The 23519-nt window shown below is 37.4% G+C and overlaps 1 protein-coding gene across 1 annotated transcript in view; it reads left to right on the top strand.

The window, feature by feature from the left end:
* Nucleotides 1-23519, top strand: part of RBMS1 (RNA binding motif, single stranded interacting protein 1) — a 63384-nt gene that overhangs the window by 28572 nt on the left and 11293 nt on the right. The window contains exons 4-9 of the mRNA XM_009996088.1: nucleotides 8696-8853; nucleotides 11435-11514; nucleotides 19511-19617; nucleotides 20501-20550; nucleotides 20643-20736; nucleotides 23038-23088. Coding sequence (XP_009994390.1) covers nucleotides 8696-8853; nucleotides 11435-11514; nucleotides 19511-19617; nucleotides 20501-20550; nucleotides 20643-20736; nucleotides 23038-23088 — 540 coding nt within the window. The remainder of the gene's footprint in view (nucleotides 1-8695; nucleotides 8854-11434; nucleotides 11515-19510; nucleotides 19618-20500; nucleotides 20551-20642; nucleotides 20737-23037; nucleotides 23089-23519) is intronic.

The following is a 23519-nucleotide window of genomic DNA, read 5'->3' as shown; positions in this document are numbered from 1 at the left end:
TGTTTGAATTATAAAAAAAAAATAAAAATAAAAATAAAACCAGCCCAAACCACAGAAAACCAAAACCAACCCAATAAACATACTACAACAAACAGTCACAAGTGACTCAGAGTTTGAGTGCTTTGATTATTGTCTATTTTGAGACATTGGATTTTTTTATTTCTGGGCTGTGCTGCTCTCCTTTTGTCTGAAAAATCCTGTCTCTTGAAGACTCCAAACAGGGAATTACCAGTCACTTGTAGTTGTTTTGGCAAGATTAGCAAATCAGACTCTTGACATGAAAAAGTTTACTTGTGTTTGTGTATGTAATATCTTACCCTTTTTCATGTTACCATCTGAGCCACAAAGTGGTAGACTTGCAGTGAAACTGTTCAGGCTTTAGTTGGAATGTCAGAGGGAGAGATCTTGAAGGACAGTTTCTCACCTGTCTGGCCAATGGATTTCCTCTCACTGGCCACTACTTTTTCTGTTTTGAAGAGAAATCAATACCTGTTGGCTGGATTTCTCTGTGGGAAGGTGTTCTTATTATGCTGGGGTATCCCCTGACCTGCAGTAGATGAAGGAAAGGAGAAATGTTACTGCTGAAGCCTTGGCTCTGGCTGCCATAAACCCCTTGTAGCAGTGTCTTGCTGTAGCTGTATGTTGGTGAATTAAGAATTACTCAGGTCAGAAAGATCATCTTCAAATCCTAGTTTAGTAGAAGTGGTTCAGATGATATCTATTAAAATCACTGTTGTTTGTTTTGTAGAGTTAACTTCAAATATTTTACTTGGTGAGCTTTTACTCTCCAATGGGTAAGATCATGCTGTACTGAGTGGTCTGCATCTAAGTTGATATGATTCCAGAAAATACAGTCTCGTCTGTTACGTTTCAGCTATTGCTGAACAGACTGGGGGGCCTGGGGCCTGAGACGTGGCTTCAGGCCATATCCTGCCACATCTGTTCTGGGAAGAGGTCACTGTTTGTGGAGAAGTGTCCATGTCTTGGGAGACATCATGATGATACTTTCAGCAAAGGAACCCAGTATCAGACCATGGCTCAAGTTATTCTGCTCTTTCAGAGATCTGAATTGGGAGCACTTTCCTAAGTCCTTTCTTTAACATAATCAGTTTATTGTCCTTGCTTCTAGGGGAGTGCTTTGATAATAAACTAAAAATAAGTTCAAAAACTCTGATTTTGCAGAGCTGTGCATTCATAGGTAAGGTTAGTAGTAGTATTGAAAAGCTCTGCCTATTTTCTTTGTTAGACAAGTTGTTATGGGTGCTGTAGGAGTGAATTTTCTGTATAATGTCCCTCTTCTCTTCCCCTCACATGACAGGTAAAATCAGTGAGATAACAGTAGGTTTCTATGCTATTCAGAGCATATGTGCAGTGACTTCATACAGGAATCATAGATGCACATAGAATATCTTCTCTGTGTTGGCATTTATAATAGAGATTTTAAAAACTGAGAATCTGTAAGGGATGTTTTTAGAGATGGTCCAGCAGAAAGCAGCCTGGGGGTTCTGATTGCTAGGTGGCTGAATAAAAGCCAGCAGTGTGCCCAGGTGGCCAAGAAGGCCAATGGCATCCTGGCCTGTATTAGAAATAGTGTGACAGCAGGATCAGGGAGGTGATGGTCCCTCTGTACTCAGGATTGGTGAGGCCCCACCTCAAGTACTGTGTCCAGTTTTGGGCACCTCAATACAAGAAAGACACCAAGGTGCTGGAGCATGTCCCAGGAAGGGCAACAAAGCTGGTGAAGGGCCTTGAGAACAGGTCTTGTGAGGAGTGGCTGAGGGAACTGGGGCTATTTAGTCTAAAGAAAAGGATGCTGAGGGGAGACCTCATTGCCCTCTACAACTACCTGAAAGGACATTGTGAAGAGGTAGGCACTGGTCTCTTCTCACAAGTAACTGATGATAGAACAAGAGGGAATGGCCACAAGCTGTGCCAGGGGAGGTGTAGGCTGGACATCAGGAAGAACTTTTTCACTGAAAGGGTTGTCATGACATTGGAACATGCTGCCCAGGGAGGTGATTATGTCACCATCTCTTGATGTGTTTAAAAGTCGTCTAGATGTGGTGCTTGGGGATGTGGCTTAGTGCTGGACTTGGCAGAGTAGAGCTAATGGTTGCACTTGATGATCTCGAAGGTCTTTTCCAACCTCAGTGGTTGTGCCACCACATACTGACTCTTCCACCATTTCTAAGATACAATATCTGTTTTCTGGAGTGGTCTATTTGCCATCAAAACAACAGACCAAGCTCTCTAAAACTCATTACATGGGAGTGGTTTTTAGTTTGCAATAAATATTAGCTCATTGTCTGAGTTCATGTTGATCCTTCAGAACCCAGAGATGATATGAATTCATAAATACTGTATTTTTACTAATTATTACAAAGGCAGAACTGTGAAGCACTCCCCATGTGATGGTAGCTTAATATTTTTTTCCAATTAAGTTAATGCAGGAACATTTTTTTAATATTTCAAACTTACTTTAGCTGTCTTTTCTTCCAGTAGTATTTTGAAAAGATGAACTGTCACACTGTATGAAGTGTGACCTGCACAGCAGGTATGGAATTTTGGAGAGGGGAAGTCTGCCCAGTCAGTTGTCTGTATGTCCATAACAGAAATTAAGGCTTTTCCACAGTTATTAAGCAATTATGTTTTAAAGGTAGTCTTCATTATGTTGTTGATGAGGAATGTGGTTTTGAATTAGCAAAAATGAGAAACAGTTAACCTTTATGACTTTTAATAATGTATTGCTTTTTGGAGCAGCCTTCTGGAGAATCAAATCAGTTTTCATTCCTACAGAGCAAAGTAAGAAAATAAGTTTAGGTTACCATGGTAGCTAGTGCACTTAATCTAACCAGAGAAGGTAGGCATATTGCATTTTTATTTTTTTTTTTGTTCTACATCTGGGCTCAAACCAGGACAATGCCAAAGAACAGGTGACAGGCAAAGAGCAGCTAACTCAAGCAGATTTCTACAGCAGTTTTTATCAACTGTCTTGTAAGGAAAGTTGTCTTTTTACCTAGTTGCTGAGCAGTTCTGTGGCTTGTTCAGAGGTGCATTCAGTGCCCTGTCATGGACTGTGGTGGACTTATTTAGCTCTCTGTTGGAAATGGTGGCATCTCTGAGCAACATGCAGAACGCCCAGGGGGCACCTTGGTGCCCTTCTAGCAAAGGCAAAGCAGGGGTGCTAGGGAATAAAAAGGGAACTTATTGATTGCAGTCATACTGCGATTGCCAACTTGAACCTAATGCTTATTGTAGTTAAGATCCGTTTTCAGACCATTCTTATTCTTCTTTGTAATACAGATGTGCCTGTGAAAATTAATTAAAATGTGTAGCTTCTTAATTGTATATAGTGTTGATGCAGTTCTGGAGTACAAGTACTTTTTCCACTGAATTGTGTTGCTAACTGGCTGTGGTCGGACAGCATTAAAACTGTGGCTAAAACAGACATATTTCAGTTAGACACAGGTCAATTGTAAATTTTAAAGTAGTTCCCACACAAAGGCAGACAAACATTTAATCCCTTCCCTATCAGCCAGAGGATCTTCCATGCTGTGAGCAGTGCCCAGTCACGTGTTTCTGAATGCCTATCTGTTCTCCCTGACCTTACGCAGAGCAAGAGAAAACAGATGTCTTATCATTTTGCCAAGTTTCTTGCTTGCAATTTCGGAACAGTTCCACACGCACAGGGAGGTTTTTGTTAATTTCTTTCAGATGGTGGTAGTGGAGCATTTTGAGTTACATAGGACTCCTGATCACCACTTTTCTGCAGAAATGAACAGTAGCAGTTTATTATTCCTATTTCTTTTATGAGAAATACTGTATCTTCTAATCAGCTTAGTGAGTTAGTGCTGTAAGTGCTTTTTAGAAATAAGAACATTCATTTGACCGAGCACACTTCTACGTCTTTGTATTGCTATGTTCTGCTAGAGAAGTTCAGGTGTTTGATGAGAAGAGGCTGATAGAAACTTGCTGGTGTGAATTGCTAAAGATTTTCTAGTTTCATTGTGTGTGCTTACTTACAGTAGCCCACAAATCCCCTGACATTGTCTAAAATCTGCAAATATTGAGCACTTTTAGTGTCTTTCAGGACCTGTTGAAGGTTCTGTTAACTGAGGAGACCCTGCATGAGATATGAAAACTCTCAAATAAAGCATTTTTCCAAAATTGTGTAGAATTAAAAAAGCAAAAAAATCTCAATTCTTCAGTGGTTTGTATTTTAATGTTAGCTTACTACCCTGAAGTAGGAAGCTTTCCACTGACTTCAGTAATTCTTTTTGATCATTCTCATAAAATGGTACAAATAACTTCAAGAGATTTAAGATTTCTAAGGTGAAAGCAGCTTATATGATTTCATGGATTTTAAGCACAGGAAAAAGCCCTGCCTTTGAAAGCACTTAAAACGATTACAGTGGATAGGCAAGGTTTGAACCGAGTTGTTATGTTTGCAGATATTTTTGTCAGTTTCACTTTTTTGCTGAATTCCAGAATAAAAATTAGAATCTTGGATATCAAAAGAATTATTTGTCGCTTCTGAAACAACTGTAATAAACGTGAATTAAAATATGGTGAGACAGATTTCAGTATGGTAGGAAGTCACAGAACTTTATGTATTAAACTGCTGTTTGCCAGAGACACAGAGGGAGGAGTTAAAAAGTTTGTCCTCTCCTGACTTCCTGAATTGTTAACTGTTTAATCATTTTCCATGCCAAGACCTTGTATTAAACCTTAACATCTGTTTTTATGTTGTCTTTTGTGCAAGGCAGGATAAAGGTGGATGGGGAGTCCTAGTTGTGGTTGCCATTTGGAAGTCAGCTTGGAAATTCAACGTGCTTTAAGGGGAAGGAAATGACTAGCTGCTTATGATCTCCCAAAACATACTCAGATAGTTGTTAAAGGTTTAGTAGTCTTGTGGAGATCACAGAAGCTGCATGGTGACGTAAATAACAGGAGGAGAGGAAGTGTTTTGCACATTATTAGGTATATTTTTTCTGCTGCCAAACTGTATAAAATTCCAAATACTCTCTAGATTAGGTCTACCTCAACAGTATTATCTTAGTATTGTAAATGAGCTCTTTTAAGAACAAATGGCAGTCTTTTTTTTTTTCCTGTAAAGTGAAGAAGTAGATTAAATTAATCTAACCTCAACTAGTTGAACTCAATGATCCCTTCCAACCTGAGATATTCTGTAATTTGTCCTTACACATTTGACCTTACACATGACCTTACACATGGAAGCTCCTGCTTCCCAAGGCAGTTCTGTGTTTGCACCTGCAGTGCAGATACAACCTTGATGCTCTGTAGAATGTATCTGTTGGCATTTCAACTATTTTGTTCTGGCAAAATTACAGATTAATGACATTTCAACCTGTATTCCAGGATATCAGTGTGACATTCTCATCTGTTGGCTGCTTTTTTGATCTTCCTTTTCCATGTCTGCCATCTTTGCCAGTTCTAGCTATGGACACATGCAGGAGTGTATTCAAACTTCCTTTTTTCCACTGTGGTCATTAAGTCCCATCAAAGGATCAAAAGCAGAAGTAACTGAATCCCCAGGAGTATTTAGGCTGTAATAGACCGACATAGAGAAGGGGTCATGAAAGCAGAAGTCCTTTCCACTCACCCATTCAGCATGCACCTGACCAAAACTCAGTCTAATTACTAGTACAGAATACAGATTGTTTCATGGGCTGCAAGGGAAATTTTTCCATCACAAAATGCTTTCTTTTCAGAGAAAGCAATTTCTCTAGAACAATTTCCTCAGATCCATTTTTTTCCCCCCTCCATTCTTAAGGGATTTGCAGTGTGGATTAGTGGTAAAGTCACTAGTACTCTTTCGAGGTTATCATTACATCATTACAGGATTTAGGGTATGAAGTTTTCTGTTTGGTGAATAAGTACAAGGGTTGAGATTCTCAGCATATATGGAGGAACATTTTGATGTGTCACAGAGAATCACAGTAGACCTTTGTGTCCTTTTTGGCAAGGAAATCTCATCTTCTCTCACCCTAAATACACTGCCAGTATAAAGAAAAACTGTGGTAATATCCTGGGCAGCAATAGGAGCTGGAGAGAAGGGGAGTGTGATCTCCCCAGTTACCCAAATAAAACAGATTGCTCTGACATTGTGCAGTCGTCTGCATTTCTTTATCAGGTGTTTCTGAATGTCAGCATTTCTTTTTTGCATGTAAATTATGTTTTTATTATATGAACAGAATGAAGCCTTTTTTATCTTTCCAAGTGTAGTTAGGCTTTTTAATGAAAACATTTTAATAATATAACTCAGACTTTCTGCTATTGTAGAAAAAAAACATAAGCAAATTAGATTAAAATACGCGAAGGGTCTGATTTTCCCATTTGTATATTGTTTTAGATTATTTAGGGAAGTTTTAGGATATTTGTGTACAATATATTTTACAGCTTATAATAATAATAAAAAAAACCCAAACAAAACAGATAACCAAAATTTTTCCTTTCAAATACTGCTTGGAGTTTCAGGTAATTATGCTGTAGCTACAAAGGCAATTTTGTATTGCGCATGGCTAAAACCTCTTATTAAGCTTTTTCTACTAGTGCTCATTAAAGAAGAAAGCCTGCATATCTCAAGGTGCAAACAAAATTGGTTAATACAATCAAAATAACAAATTCTAAAAATGTGAAACTTGTCTTCATCTCATATTCCTACCTGAGCATTTTTGAACTGTATGTCAAAGATGTAACGTAGGTTTTTCCTCGTGGTTGAACACTGCCCAGATATAAATATAAATGTCAGCTCAGGCCTTGCACTGAATCCGTTTTGTTCTCTTTCTGCTGATTTTTGTAAAATTAAAGAGAAGTCAGATATTCCAAGATAATTTAAATCACCAACTTTGATATATACTGTAGAGATTCATTATTATTTTGTGAGGCGGGATATTCCCACTAGATAGCAAAAGGAAAAACATAAATGGTAGTCAACTGTCATTTGTAATGGACTGTAAAAGAGCTGATGAGGTCAACACTTGGGCACTTGGAAAAGTTTGTGTTTTGTAAGGTATGTGGGATTTCACTATGTCTGTTAATTACAATCATGTTGGGGGCATAGTGTGCAGATCAGGAGGATATAATGGAAGCATGTTCCCTTTTATAGGTCCTTTGATGCTGGAATTTCTTAAAAAACCCTTACAGATAATGTCCAAACATTACCCCTTTCTAACTGAATGTGAGATTCAGAGTAATAAGTGCAAATAGTGAATGTTCATAAACGTAGAATTTACTCCCCTATTTTTCAGTTCCATTAGTTCTTGGAACATGAGAATTCATTTCTGTGCCTAAAAGGCACAACCTCTCACCCCCGGCCCCAGTGCCTGTTCTTTTTTTGTCCTAAGGAAAACCAACCCCAACTGAGAGATGATATCCAGGATAGCAAGCTATTAATTATGCAATATGCTACTGAAGGTACTGAGTTATTTTTAATATAAGGGCAGCTTAAGGAAAAATTGATGCCTAATCAGCATAAGAAGGTCTCACCACCCATACAGCTATGTATTATTAACATATTGTTATAATCACTTTTGCAAGTGTTTTAATTCCAATAGGAAAGTGTTGTGGTTTTCTTTTTGTTTTCTGATTTGATTCAAACTTCCCTGTAAGTCAGTTAGCCCTCTCATACAGAATGCAAACATGCTGAGGGTTATGCCAACAAAAATTTGTTTCAGATCATACAATTTCTAATGCCAGAAAAGTTCTGATTATAATGCACACTGCAGAGCCTTAAATCTGTACAGGGAGCCACAATAACATAGAGGTTTTGCACAGCTCTTAGAGCCAAGTCATCTAGGTCTGTGTATTTCATGATGGAACATGGCCAGCACTTAGCAGTATGAGAGAGGTTCCCCCTAACCACAGCTGGAGAGTCTGAAGACAAACACTGGAAATGATTGATTTCAATACAAATATTTCTTTGAGATTTTTGTGGTCTGTACATAGATCACACCAAGTAGACAGGTAGCCCTAAGGTCAGGGGAATGGCAAAGACATGCCTACATTTGTCTCCTCCTTAATCATTCATCTCCTGGCTGCCCTCCTCTGTCACCTTACCTCTGTCTAGAGAAAGTTTTTGTCTGAATGCATAATTTAAAAATTTAATGAAAACTCCAAAGCATTCATGTGTGGGAGAGGAAGACAATGTCCCACACAATTCTGTGTGTATGAGCTTTATTCTTGTGGTAATATTTTGGCAATATACCTACTCTTAAATGTGTTTTCTCTTTTTCCCTATATTATTTTCAAATTTTCATTCCAATAGTTTCTCTTTTTACTTTACATCTGGCTTTTTTTAGCTCTTTCCATCAGTCTTGTATTTCCTTGTCTGCTAACTTCTTTTCTTTATCTTGTTTTGGCTTTTTTCTTTCTTTCAGAAAAATCTGAAACATGAAGTTGTAATACAGACTATAAACTGGTCAATTATTCACCTTTATCTCCCCTTAAAAATATGGTTGTCAGCAGTAATAGGAGGAGGGGAGCTTTTCTCAGGAATGCTGTGTGCAGTGACAGAAGATGAAGGTCACTAATATTAGGAAAGAGAAGTCTTTAGAGAGGGACCTGAGAAGTAAAAATCTGTACCACAAGTTATACATAACTGTTGTTTTATTTTATATTCAAAATGTCTTTCCAGTGTCAACAACAATAACGTTTGGTTTTAATTCTCTTTCAGCAACAAGAACAAGATCCGACTAACTTATACATTTCCAATTTGCCCCTTTCAATGGATGAGCAGGAGCTTGAGAACATGCTGAAACCATTTGGACAGGTTATCTCTACAAGGATACTGCGGGACTCGAGTGGGACAAGCCGTGGGGTTGGCTTTGCAAGGTACTTCAGTGGCATTAGCCATGGTGACAGCTTTTTTTCTTTTTTTTTAATTAAAAAGACATGAATAGGAGGAAAAGGCAGAAAATTCAAGATTATCAAGCTTTTAAAGAAATAAGAGATCTGCATTGAGATACCAGCAGGGTTTTGTCAATTCTTCCTCTGGGAAAGCAAATATAGCTGTGTCTCATCTCCCTTGGTTGACTAAATCTGAATCTGTTGCCCTTATTGTACAGCTCTGTCTAGAACAACAGTTCACTCTCTTCCACTTCCTCTGCTTCTCTGTACTTCTCCTTTCTCTCCTATCCCTGAACTAGTAAGAAGAGTTAGGCAGGGCTTCACAGAAACTCCTGTGACATTTGTGGCTTTTGAGGCTTGAACTGGAGGCAGGAAGACCATAAGGGAGAAAGGGAGAACCCCTCCTCCCTCTTTGTTGTGTTGTTTTTTGTGGTTTTGTTTTTGGTTTTTTGGGGTTTTTTTGGTTTGTATTTATTTTTGTTTGTTTGTTGGTTGTTTTTTTTTTATTTTTCCTCCTTTCTTTCTTTGTCTTCAAAGAAAAAAAAATACACTCATCATTCCCTTTTGAACATCAGCCCATTGTATTTTCTGCCTCATTAGCCTGTTGTCATCTGGGAAGACCCTACTTTTATTCACCTGCAGTAAAGCTCCCCTTAAAATATTTGACAACTTGGTCAAATATCTTTCCCAAAACAACAAGAAGAGATACTTTCCATGGGTAGGTAGCTCACAAACATTCTGTCCATGTGAGTCTGCGTTTTCTCTAGTTAATTCAGTTATTTGCTCTGAGTTTCTTAATCAAAATCCTTTCTGTGACCTTCAAATATTTTTGTGTCTCTCATTAAGTTCTACCTTAAACCTAGTATAGCAATCAGCATTTGGAGGCTTTAGACTGGAGATTCCTATGATCAAAAAAATGCTTTGAGCAAACTTGCTTACCCAACTCTGCCTTGAATAAGTGGTATTTTAGGAGGGCTTTTATTCTAATGTCGAGAGAAGAATTTTAGAATTGGATGTAGAAGTCCAAAAGACTCGTGTATCCAAAACCTCACTCATATTGAAGAGAGAATGGTTTAAAAGTATTTTCTCTATGTTCTGTATTATGCATTCTGGTTTCTATAGATAATGTTATTTTTATATACATATTTTTATTCACATATATGTATTTTAAATACATTATATAATAAGCTGTTGCTGCCATATCTAATCAGAGTTTTCCCCTTCTGCAAGGTAGATATAGAAATGTTTTTGAATAATGATAGTTTAAGTTAATATTGTCCAAGAAACATGTAGAAGTTTAATAAATATTTAAATTTCTTGCCTTTGGGAGCATTTTATTAGGTTAATAAGGGATAACATGTTTTATCAAGTCCAGACTTGCGTGTGAAACAAAATTATATTGCTTGTTTCATGTGAGACAAAAAAAAAATATATTAAAAATCAGGTTTCTTTGATGTAGATCCCAGAATACAGAACTTCTGAAAATTCTCTGGAAGGTATTTTTGAAACTAGAAAGAAAACTTCTTGTTCACTCTGGTATTTTTATGCTTTTGCTTGTTGTTTATGACTATGTTTTGTCAGCCTGTGCAGAAGGGCTATCAGAATTAAAATGATGCCAAGACTTAGTACTTTTTAGTACTGCTTGTATGCTGCTGACACCATTAGCTAATTTGTGTATCTGAACTACAGAACTTAATGAACAAATGAAAAGAAAATCTCCATTCAACAATATCCAAATATCTTGCAGACAGCTGCAACGTACGTCTCTTTTAAAATAAATTTTATTATACTTGCATGTCTCAGTCATCTGTTGCAACTTAGTCCAAGCTGGCGGTTAGGACCAAGACATCTGCATTGCAATGTAAGGATGTAGCTGCCACTCCCAAAATAGCAGTATCTCACTGGTAGTCCACCCAGTCTATTAAGTCTAGTTTTGACAACATAAGTGCACAAACCTGTTCAGGATGCTGGGTAAAGCCTCCGTAGCCATCACAGCCATTCTGTTATTAGTTCCTGCTTTAAAGGTAACTTGGAAACAAATAGGAGAGGGGTACATTCTTTAGTTGGGATGATATGTATAAGCTGAAAGCTGCAAAGGCAATTTTGGTCATGGGTCAGGTATGTTTTATATTTGAGTTTATTATTCTTAAACTGTACAGACATTTTAGGATCCTCTATCAAAAGTGGCATTAACATTTGTTAAATATATTGTGGACACTAAGAATTCACTTGTCAATGACTAGATCAGTCTTTCAGCTTCCTTCCAGACAGCAGAGGTACTTTGTACTATGGCTGTCCAAGTTACAGTCTGTCTAATTTCAAAGTAAATAAGCATTTATATTTGCAGTTTGGCACTGTCTTTGGCCTCAGAGTGCTCAAAATACTAACTGAGTTTAGTTACACTTTTCTAAAGTTGTGTGTTCTTCAAAAACATTCCCTCTGTTGCTCACAGAGGGGAAACCCACAAAAGTGAGGCAAAAAAAGCAAGAAACGTGCTTTAAAAAATTCGCAACCGTGAGAACCTGATGATTGTCTAATTTATGTAAATTCTTCTTTATTTTCTTAGAATGGAGTCAACAGAAAAATGTGAAGCAGTGATTGCTCACTTTAATGGAAAATTCATAAAGACACCAGCAGGAGTTTCTGGTATGTTGCATGTATTTCTAACAAGATGTATGAATGGGTTACTGCTTACGTAGTGGAAGCCTCTTACGCCTGTTGTATCTGGCTTCTCATTCAGGGGCAGGCTTATTAAAATTAAACTGTGTCTTGTTGGATGACTGTAATACTTGCTCACTTGGAACGCAGTATATCACTTTTCTACTCTAAACCTTTTCTAGGAATCTAGTAGTGTTCTCTCCTAGCAGACAGACAAGCAGCTAAGATTCCTTAAGCCAGCTATGTGCAAATTTACATCCTACATAACCCCAGTTAAAGTCAGGACACAAGTATGTGCTGTGTGTGTATCAGAACAGAATTTGGCTGATTGTCTGTGGACAATTTTTTTAATAGAGGCAAAAGGTGTTTTTTCCAAAGTAATTAAAAATTAAAAAAAAAAAAAAAAAGGCATTATGAGGAAAAAATATAGATTCTGCAGCAATGCCTTAATGCCAGGCACTTTAGTTCACTGGGGAGCTGTGACTCTCAAAGTAGGCTTTGAAGTTCTTCAGGAAGATGGAGGGAGGTCAAAAGAAGAATGCTACTTCCAGAATTACTGTACAATGCAAAATGCAGAGAAGCTATGTAGAGCAGTTTTGTCTGCGTTGTCAGCACTGTTTCTAAGAGACAAAATGTGTATTTCATAAACATTTGAAAGTGAGGAAAGTCAGAGCAGCAGAGTAGAGTAGAAAGAAAACAGACAATAAAGGAGGAAATAATACATGCCTGACATTCCAGGCAACTTTCAGTAACCATTTTATTGAGAATCCCAAGTAGGAATTTTACAAATTACATTGTTGATGTGGTTGCTGAAGCCACCTTTATCCCGTTGGTGGAATGTTGGCTGCAGCCAGACCCCAACACCAAGGAGGAAGAAAGCAGCCCTCGACAAGTAGACAAAAAAGTGGTTTGTTTAGTAAAACTACATACATGCCTCATCCCTGAAAGATTACTCCAGTTTGAGGCAGTCTGTGCTGCGGTAGGGATGGAAAGCTGCTCAGAGCACAGGAAACCACTCCCTTCACTGACACTAATCTAACACAGGGGTTTGACTTCCCTGGCTTGGCTTTTGCAAACCCTTTGCATTGCGATTGATTGCAGAGATTATTCAGTTAAAACTTGGTTATACATAGGGGCTGTAACATTTACTTTTCTATTCCAGATATTTAGTGATCTGTATTTTATGAGATGGAAAATCCCTTTAGGGGCAAGGAGATCATGGAACAATTTTTTCAGAATGCTGACTGTTCTCTGATCCACCCTCTGTGATGAGTTTTATAGTGCTGCTGTGGCTTGGACATAATTAAGCGTGAAAAGCGTGGAGAAACCAAGAATTCAAATTAACATATAGGAGTTTCTATTCAATTAGAGCCAGTAAAAAACCTGTAACAGAACCTCTTATTAGTGCTTTTTAATTTGCTAATTTTTATTTTCACTTGCATTATCCTGTCAAGCTGTCAGGCATGTCATGGCTAAACATGCAACGGGTGGGCCATTGCTGAGGCTGGAGTTGCACCCTTACATGATCATATTCAACCAGGTAGAAATAAAAACTTGCTGCATGAAGTTGTATGAACTTTCTGTGGAGTAAAACACATAAAAGAGTGATTAGTTAGGGACAAGAAATTAGCAGAGAACTGGTGATTGTTAGAAAGTGGAAACTAAAGAGGGGCCTCAAAATCTAATCCACCTCACAGGATCTAACTTAAAATGCTTGGCAAAGTAGTCATCTAGACTCTCTGTCTGAAATAGGGGAAGAAGCACACACCTCCAGAGACTGGTTTATCTTTGCTGTCAGCCGTCCGTGTGGTTATGAAGGGTGTTTAGATGAGTCACTCAGAAATAGATAATTCTAAATGGCTGAAAGTCTTGTAAGTGAGATGAGTTGCACCCTCCATGATGCTGAAAAATGTGACAGATAAGTAGGTGCATAAGGGAGTAATGAGAACCTTGTTTATTAAAGACACTCGATTTTGTTGTATAGGGTGGAGCCCCAACCCTATTTTTTCATGCTGGTACTCTGAAGTCATATTGCTCCTTGGAAAGGCTTTAATGGAGTTCAAAGTCTTGCTGGACTTCCTCACGACAGAGCAAGCACGTGTCCAATAATGCAGTCGTATTAGAGGATGCAGCTGATGTGTGTTAATATGTTGCAGTCTGCAAAAAAAATGGGGCAGAGTCATGGGGCAGATGTGGTCTTGGACTAGCTGCCCAGAGAGGAGTGGATGTAGTGGGAAAGCTGCTGGACAAACAAAGGTTGGGAATATGTTTTGAACTAGATTAGCATCCTTCAGGGTTATAGAGGTGCAAGTTCAAATACATGCAAAATAAAATCATAGAACTGGAACTATGTTTAAATTAAAACATTGTGTCCTAGAAACTTGGCTAAAATCAGCAAGGGGAGCTGGCTATAAAAACACTGTTATCAGGATGAGGAGGGTAGGAGAGATGGGCCTGTAATGAAATAGGTGTGGGAGGAAGAACATCTGTTCAACAAAAACATGCTTTCATAATGCAGCTTTGTTATTTTAACTAAGTTTGGATTTACATAGAAGAATGGGTTATGCAGTTTTGGGAAGCATAGGTGAAGCCTCCTGGAGCATGAGAAGACAGAACAGAAAAACTTCTGTGAATCTGAGAGGGACATGGGCACAGGAGCAGTCACAAAAGCATCAGCTGTAGAGCTGAGAGTGACTGGGCATTGTGGATGCTGAGCAACCTGAACCCAGTTGTAACAAGCTACTCAGGCTTTATTACCCTGCTCCACATTAATTTAATGAAATATATTCAATATATGGTATGTTCTTCAGGAAGAAGGATGGTTAGCTCGGAGAGCAGTTTCAAATGCACTGCAAGTTGGTATTGTCCTAAAACTCCTGGGAGTAGTGGATTAGTGTCACCATTTGTTCTAGTTGGGGTTTGTGCTTTTGTTATGTAAGTTATTTTAATAGCTTGTTCCATCTTAGGGACTATGACTTCCAGTCCATTTCTCTCAGGACTTTGATTTTTCTATTTCACTCTCTTCTCAACTGTATGTTTATTACATGATTGCCATAATTTTGAAGTAACTTGTGCATTTAGTTCTACTTTTCCCTTAAAGGAATTCTTTTCAGTGAATAATGTGATATGTAAAGCTTTTCTATTCTCCTGTGAAATGTAAACTTCATTATGTGAGTAGAGACTAGACTAGTATAAGGAGCTGGGACACAGATTATGAGTAATGAGGACAGAGCAACATACTTTACCTCCCTCCCATAAAGATAATACTCAGTGTTCACTGTCTTTGTCTTGTGTTGGACCAATAACAATTCTAGAAATGATCTGCTGGGCAAAATCATGAAAGGCATTTCCCCCCTGTCTCAGCAGTGTGTGGCTGCATGATGATACAAGAGAATAATTATATAAATAATAACATAAAGCAGTTGTGCTGGAAATATCTAGGTGTGTATAAGTCTGAGTGTATTTTTCTCTCATTTTCAAATGAAAAGTATAGAAGTTTAAACATTACAAAAGTTTTATGCCTGGTGTATAGGCTTTATGGATTATTTGATACTTCTACTGAGAAATAACTTAAGTAATTTTGTTCAAATGGGTGAAGTAGAGAGCATTTTTGCTGAGCAGTCTATACCATTTTTGGTTCGAAAATTGTCGGTTATGGTAATGACCCAGAAATCATAGGTTATCCATGACCACCCTCCTCTTCCCAGTTAGGTAACGATATTGGTCACTCTCTGCAATGATTTTAAGCTGTTTGACCATGAACTCACATTTCTTAGTTATCTTTCACAAATACTTTAGAAATAATCCATGAACCACATTCTGAAAACTACTGCTAAAGGGTATTGAGAGGTCACAGTGCTGGTGTTACTCCTGATTGCCATTCTGAAGGCAGAGGAACTAAGATTTTACCCATTAGATCAAGATTAGAAGCTTTTACTCCTCTAATTCTCAGAGTTTGTAATGGCTGCTTAGCTTTAAGAAGCAACATTGGAATAGAAAAGAAAAATACTCCTTAAAAGCATTAAAAATATACTCTTATGACAAATTATTAAACCCTGTGTAAATTATTAAAGAAATGTAACCCTGAGGAATGAGTTCATATGAAGATTTGGATGGTGAAGTGTGTATATTTTGTTTCTCTTTGAACATATAAAGCTACTGAGATCTTGGGTTGCACAACTTATTTAATTCCCACAGCTTTTGGCAGAAGTTTCTAGCTGTACAGGCTTGCTTTATCATTAAGCTGATGTTTTAATGTCAGAATTCAGTAGCCCCATATGCTTCGTCACTAGAAAATCAGCAATGAAATTAACTAAAACATGCAGTTTAATTGAAAACTGGTAATAATGAAATCATCATAGAATGGTTTGGGTTGGAACAGACCTTAAAGATCATCTGCTTTCAACCCCCTGCATAGGAAGGACACCAATTAAATGAAGGTGGCACCAATTAAAAGAAGGGACACTATTAAAAGAACAGGGGTTTTAAATTATTTTTTTATATATTACTTATTTCTTAATTAGTATCAATATTGGTATTAATATTGAAAAGTTTATAATATTAGCTATGTAAAGTCAAGGGTATAAACACAAAGTCCAACATAAGAACATTTTGTTCTTGCATTTTTAGTATAACCTGGTATATATTTGGGTAGACAGAACAAACAAAGACTGAATTCTAACATACACAAACGCACAGCATTTACTCTCTGGTCTGATATTGCATTCATAACTTTCTTCTGTAAAAGCCCTAGAGGAGGGTTGTACAGGGCAGAGGTAGGTGGTCAGTACCTTTCACAGCCAGGTGCACTGACCTGCTGCTCAAGCCCAGGAAATCTCACAGTTGCAGAACACCTCCATGGCAGCAGTTCAAGAGACATCTACAAACCATTGAGAGTGTCTATTAGCGTTCATTAAGTGTCATCAGAGTGGGCATTTTAAATATGGTGTCTTAGGTAAAGAAACATAAATCCACTGTGAGTTGTAGCTGTTCCATCAGCTATCTCTTAGCTGTGTGTGCAACTTGGAATATTTATACTATGCCCCATGTCCTGCATGTACAGATGAGTTACTGAATGATTAATGATCCCCTTCATCACTGGGCCTGCACAATTCCCAGCAATTAAGCAGTAAAAATGACTCTCCCTTCCTTCCTGAACCACAAAAAAAGATTGCTTGATTGGTCTGTAGGACTTGAAGATTTTTGTTTCTATATATATCTATTGTGTACATGTTTGTGCGATTGCATGTTACGTATTTGTGAAAAATATGAGGAAAGGTAAGCTAAAGAAATAAATGCCAGCTTTAATTTTGAAGAAAGTAAGGGCTGTGTTCATTCTCTTGTGGGAAAGGGATCAATAGATCATACTTGGCTCCCATGAAGGCTTATCTCCTTCTCATGACCCTTCCTCTGATGACCATCAGTCATTGTGTTCTTGAAGCCATGAACACAGTAACGCTCAGGTCACAAGTATGGAAGAAAAGCCAAAAATTGCAGTTAGGCTTTCAATTGCAGCCATGCCCACTATCAGCATTCTGATCTGGAACTGGAACCAGGGAAGGCAAATGCTGTAGAGCCTTCTAACAGCATTTGGTGGTATTAAATAGACAGTCTGCTTAATTTTTTTTAATGTGAGTTGGAGCTTTCACAGCACTTGGCTTCAATTATAAACACAGTGTGGACCAATGACACTGGAAGGTCAGAAAAACAAGGGTTACCATGACCAGATTTTTTGTTCAGTAAGATGGAGCACCAACTTCTGGCAAATCGCAAATTATTGCCTTTGAATTTATTTTTTTTTCATTGCTGCAGGTTTTGTATTTTACATATGCAAAATCCAATACATGTGGATAATTCTTGTTCTGTCTATTCTTCCTCTAAATTTATCAGGAGAATGTTTACAATGCAGCACAGAAGATGTTTAATAATTTAAAATATAGCTGGTTTCAGTTATCTACTGACAATATTATATTTATTCTTAAAATAGATTTTTATTAATATTTTATTCAAACAGTTGGACAGGTTTGCTCCACTTTTTTTTTTAATTGATCGTTATCTTGAGACAATGATGGAAAATATAAGCACAAATAGTACTTTCTGAACAGTTTTGTACAATTCACTATGGGGATTTTTGATGAAAGCATAATGCAGTTTTAAATAAAGTATTTACTACCTGTGAGTACTATGATGCAGAATGACAGGGATAGAAACCTTTAGGTATTTTCTGATGTCTTTATGAGCCATTCTTAGGACAGTTTCTTTTTACTTCATCCAAGAATGTGTGGTGTGTATTTTGGAAGTCCCACACAGTTCCCACAGATGGTTTGAAATAATTTATAACTAGCCAGGAATATGCAGCTTGGGGAGGAGATATTATTATTATTATTGTTGTTGTTATTATTATTTAAGGCAGTTAGCGTCAGTATTTGGATCCCTACTCTCCCTTTCTAATGGATTTTTTTCTTTTCCTCTCTATGTAAAATCAGTCAAAATAATTACCATTCTCTGTAAGATAAAGCATTTAAAATTAATTCAGTTGTCATATTTGGTATTGACGTCTGACTATGATATTGAAGTTATTTGACTGCACACGGGTGGAAGTGGTACAAATGTCTCATGGACATGTGGTCAGTGTTGGAGATGAGACAGGGAACCACATACCTGTTCTGCCTCCCAGTCCAGCCATCATTTAGAGAGAAGGCAGTCAGGTGGTGTATGATGTTGAGTGTGGGTATTTTCCTGGTAGAACCAGTGCCAGTGGTTTAGGTGTGCCATCCAAAGCCAGGGATGACTTAGCTGTTAGTTCTAGGTTTGTGCCAAAGTTTTAAAAGTCAATCTCTTTGCCATAAAACTTTCTTTATAAGTATCTGAGGTTTTCAGTACCAATCATCTTTTGTAAATGCAGACAGAATGAAGAGCACATCAGCACTGGCTGTGGTTATACTAATAGATTTTGTTGCATGATACAGATAATGGTAAAATTTTTCTTTGGGTTATTTTTATGGGTGGCCCTCCCACCCCATGTGTTTACTCTGCATTTGGAAACTTGCATGTTTTTCAGATCCAACCATGTCTCATTAAGGTGTTTCCAAACAGAGAATGACTGGAGGAGCCTAAACAGCTCATGTAAAGCCTGGACAGTTTATGTGTCAGGAATTACTGGTAGAGAAATGTTCATATCCAAGTCTCAACAGTGTTTCCACCCTGTGATTAGGGAGGGTGTGGTGTGATGTAGCAGAGCTGTACTCCAGCCGTAAGTACTTGGGAACTACTGCAGTTCAAGCTAGTAACAGGGAAAGAATACTTTGCAAACCTTTCTTTTTCATTGCTTAAAATTTTGGAGTTAAAAATTGAAGTCTTGATCAGGATTATGTTATGCAAAAAAAAAAATTATAATAAATTATAGCACTACCTTTGCAATAGCAATACAGTATGCAAAAAAAACAAGATAAAAGACAAATCTTGAAGAATCTCTTTTTCCATTGTGTGCTCTTTCTAGAGCAGAGATAAAAGGGGAATGGACACTTGCAATATTTTTTCAGTCCAAGGTGGCAGGAGATAAAGGTACCCATTCCACCCTGCTGGTTAGAGTAAGTGGAGGTACTATGCCAGCTCTTCTGAGAGCTCTTCTAAACAGAGCAGTTTTAAGTTTTGGGATATTCCTGAAACCTCCAGGAGCCTCCTAAAAGCCAAGGCTCAGAATTCAATGGCACTTCTCAATAATTTCCAGACCAACAGACATGGACTCAGGATATACAGAGAATGTTTCTTTCCAACAGGTTTTAGAGCAGTAGTTTAAAATCAAAGATATAAGGCCTTCCAGATGATCTGTTCGTGTGTGGCAGCTATCACAGTCATTGATGTTGTGGTGTGATTCTGTGTTATTTAACTGTCATATTGGAAATATAACTTAAAAATCATACCTCATCTGGAGCACTGAATACTGGTGTATGAACTTCAACTAATATTATCTCTTTCTTCTCAGTTCCTGCAGAACCTTTATTGTGCAAGTTTGCTGATGGAGGACAGAAAAAGAGACAGAATCAGAATAAATATATACAGAATGGAAGAGCATGGCACAGAGAAGGCGAGGTGAGACTTGTAAGTTCTCCTTTCAAGCTTTAGTGTGGGTGTACAATAATGAATGCTTACGAAAATGATAGGCATTGAGGCCTCTTGGTTTGGCTCTTTGACATATTCAAAATATGCAAGCAACTCTTACCTGGCAGTTTACACCTCTATAAAATATTTAACTCTTTCTTTCTTAAGAGGAAAAAAAGGCAAAATGTGAAATACTAAATCCTACCTCACTGAAGTCAACAATAAAATCTCTTTCAACCTGGTCAGGAATGTGCCTGAGATACTTCTCATATTATAAAACTACCTGAAACATAATTTTATTTACATGTAGTAAAAATCCTTTTATTTATGCAGCGCTGAAATGCACATCACTTTCATAAGATTAGAATAGTATACCAGTGCAATACAGTATTCATTTTTTTGGTCACAGTTTTTTTGATCTTTAGTGTTCAAGATAATAGCTTCATAGACTTACTGTGGTTTGCAAGCCTAGACACCTCATTTATATGAGACAAGAAAATTCAAATGTGTCTTCTGAAAAACAACAGCTCGCATTCATTCTTATAGTATATCGTAGGCAACGCCCTAACAGTCATCCACATGCCCTGCCTCTCAAATGCACATGTGTTCTCTTAGCCAGGTAGTTCATAGATTGCATTTTGTTCCTCATGCTGGGAACTTGGGAGCTTGAATTCTTTGCCAGTATTGCTGTCTGTCTTTGCTATATAATTACTTCCATCAATTAACCTTTCTCTAACTTACAGTAATAAATTATTTCAGTACACATTTTCAGTTAAAAATAATACAGTGAAAGAAAGAGTAAGAGCAGTAATTTACAGTCAAAATCAATTTTGTTAACTCTTCCTTTCCACTCTTTTTTTTTTTTTTAAAAAAGGCTGGAATGACACTCACATATGATCCAACCACAGCTGCTTTACAAAATGGGTATGTTAAATAATGGCCCACTAATTAAAAAAAAAATGCATTATGAAAAATGCACAGACCTGGCACTTAATAAATATTTTTGCATTTTCTAGATTTTATCCATCACCCTACAGTATTACAGCAAACAGAATGATCACCCAGACATCTATTACACCATATATTGCTTCTCCAGTCTCCACATACCAGGTTTGTATTTAGAACTTAGTAGCCGAAGTGGTTTATCAGAGCTTGTTTATTATCAATTGCTACATCTGGTTTTATGAACTCTCTAGTAATACTTCATTGTAATGAAGTGGCCTTTTCATGCTGTACAGCATGAAAATTAAGGGCTTAAAAATTAAGAGCGTGTTTGTTTCAGGAAGCACAGCACAGCAATGGTGTCTTGCAAAACAAAGTCTCTAACTTGTGCTGATGGCTGAGGTACTTGCAGCCACATCTGCATTTCATGTATCGTTTTTCATTTTCTCTTGGTCAAGTTCTTTTAATGTCAGTAATATATTTTTAATATAATTATTCTTTATTTAAAACATCCTTATCTTAGTTAATTTCTATTTCAAAGGTATTTCTCCATGCTTTTTAAACTTTTCTGTAGGGTATTTCAGTACAAATAAAAGCCCAACAGTAATATGGTACGTAGTTGTACTACGGAGGGCACAGTAATTTGCTTGATGTTAGAGAAGGAAATTTGAAAAAGAGTCCAGAGTTAAAAAAACATTACCATTCAAGTTCAGTGTTTTCGTATCAGGTGTAAATCATTTGTCTAGAACTGTGTTTCTAAACCTGAACCTGTTTTGTCTTGGACAATAAAATAAAACGTGAGCCATGCACGTGTTTTATTCTTAGAGTCTAGTCCAAAGCTTCCTGAAAAGGAGTTTTGATAGGTGTCACTCTGAGTCCTTGTTAAGGTATATTGACAAATAATTAAATATGCTAAGAAAGTATATGAATCAGTTTTTGTACTTTGATATAAATCTCTTAGGAATGCTCAATTTTAGGGAAGGAGGTTCTTGGCCAGAAGATTTTCACAGTTTGAGCATCAGTCACATCTTCATTACTGATCTCTTCTCACTGAAACATGCAACATTGTCATCTACACAACAAAATGTATCACAAGAGCATGATTTATTTTTTTTTTCTTTGAGGCCTGGTATAACCTGTTCCTAGATTTATTCTTATTCAAGACAAAAAAAAATAAAGTTCTGGCTAGTGTTTGTTTCTGCAACTCCTATATACCAAATTGACAGTACTAAGCCAGTTATTATCATAGTATGAGTAGATTAACCAAAGCTTTACCAAACAGCTTACAGCTTTACAGCTTACCAAAGCTGTCCCAGTATTTTTGCCATTAATATTTTGCCTGAGGAAAGAGAGGGTACAAGGGGTTTCCATTTTTTAACTCCTGTTTGCTCTTTTTCTGATGGAAATAAATAAAAAAATAAATAAATAGCATTACCCTGATTTGAAAGTCAGCCCCAAAAGGTGGAAAGAAATATTTGCATCTTGCAGAGAATACCTCTCCTGGATTTTTTTTTTCAACACTGTCTGTCAACTTGTCCTGTTCAGAGGACTCTGGAAATGATGGTAGAGGTATTTAAGGGGAATTAAATGTCCAGCACCAGTGAGTCAGTTGTGTATGTGTGGTGCAGGGCAGAATCCTGCCTTACCCTACACACCTACAGGAGGTGGGGAGGAAACATTTCCATTCTTACCTTCAATATTTCTTGCAGCATACTTTTTCGAAGAGCTGTTGCAACCAATTCTTTTTGACTAAGATAACCATCTAACCTGTTAGTTTACCTCTTAATCTTTTTAGTTTACCCTGTCATGCACAGTTAGGCATCCTGCCTCAATAGGGTAGTCAGTGTTTTTGGAAAGACAATGTGCTAGTTTCTAGAGCAGAAATGCTCATCAGAACCTTTTCCTCTTCCTGTGCTTTGAGAATAAGATGCTTCAATGTCTTGGAGAAGAGCAAGTCTCCTAATCTTTTCCTTGTTCCTGGAATAAGATTCCAGCAGAGCTCCTCATTGTTTTTTTTCTCTTGGGAAAATCCAGTAGTTTATTTCATTCCAATCACTCTAGAAAGCAAATGATGCCATGCTTTTTGAGATCCTAATTACTTTTCATCAAAGGAATTTCCAAGACAGATGGTCCCTCCATTTTCAGCGCAGCAGAAATCTCTCATGCACCTATTTGAACTCTTTGAATTAGCTTGATGAAGTTTCTGAGACCTGCACTAAAAACAGTGTAATGTTCTGAAAGGTGTATGTGGTATATTTGTCTGCAAATTTTGTTTCTGACTCACAAGTACAATAAATACTCTTTTCACAGAAATCAGTTTTGCTCCACTGAGCGGCCAATTGCATTTAAAAATTTGATAGATAAGGGAGAGGACTTGATAACTGATTTACTAAATTATTACTATATCTCAGTGGAGTATTCAGGAAGAGAACGGATAAAATGAAAAATAAAATGTTGATTTTCTTCTAGGTTCAGAGTCCTTCCTGGATGCAGCCTCAACCATATATAATGCAGCACCCAGTAAGTTTTTATGCCTCTTCATTTTGGTGTCACTGATTATATAAATGCTTTACATACTTTAAACAACAGGAAATATGTCAATTCCTGCCCAATTACTTCCAGAGTTTTGACAATTATCATTATTGAATTATGAATAAAATGAAAAGAGAAATAAATACAGTAACCTAAGTGTATAAATAATAATCAAACTTCATTTTATTAGGAAAAAAAGAAAGAGATCTTCAGGGTATCAAGATGATGAGAACAATTAGAGTTACCAAATCAGCATCCTGAGGAAACTGTCTTCGCTTTCTCTCCCTCTCTCTCTCCCTCTCTCTCTCCCTCTCTCTCTCCCTCTCTCTCTCCCTCTCTCTCTCCCTCTCTCTCTCCCTCTCTCTCTCCCTCTCTCTCTCCCTCTCTCTCTCCCTCTCTCTCTCCCTCTCTCTCTCCCT

This window comes from Chaetura pelagica, unplaced genomic scaffold, assembly GCF_000747805.2.
Source record: "Chaetura pelagica isolate M959 unplaced genomic scaffold, ChaPel_1.0 scaffold3, whole genome shotgun sequence".
Taxonomy (NCBI): Eukaryota; Metazoa; Chordata; class Aves; order Apodiformes; family Apodidae; genus Chaetura; species Chaetura pelagica.
Note: the sequence above shows the minus strand (reverse complement) of the source record. Positions and strands in the feature narration are given on the sequence as shown.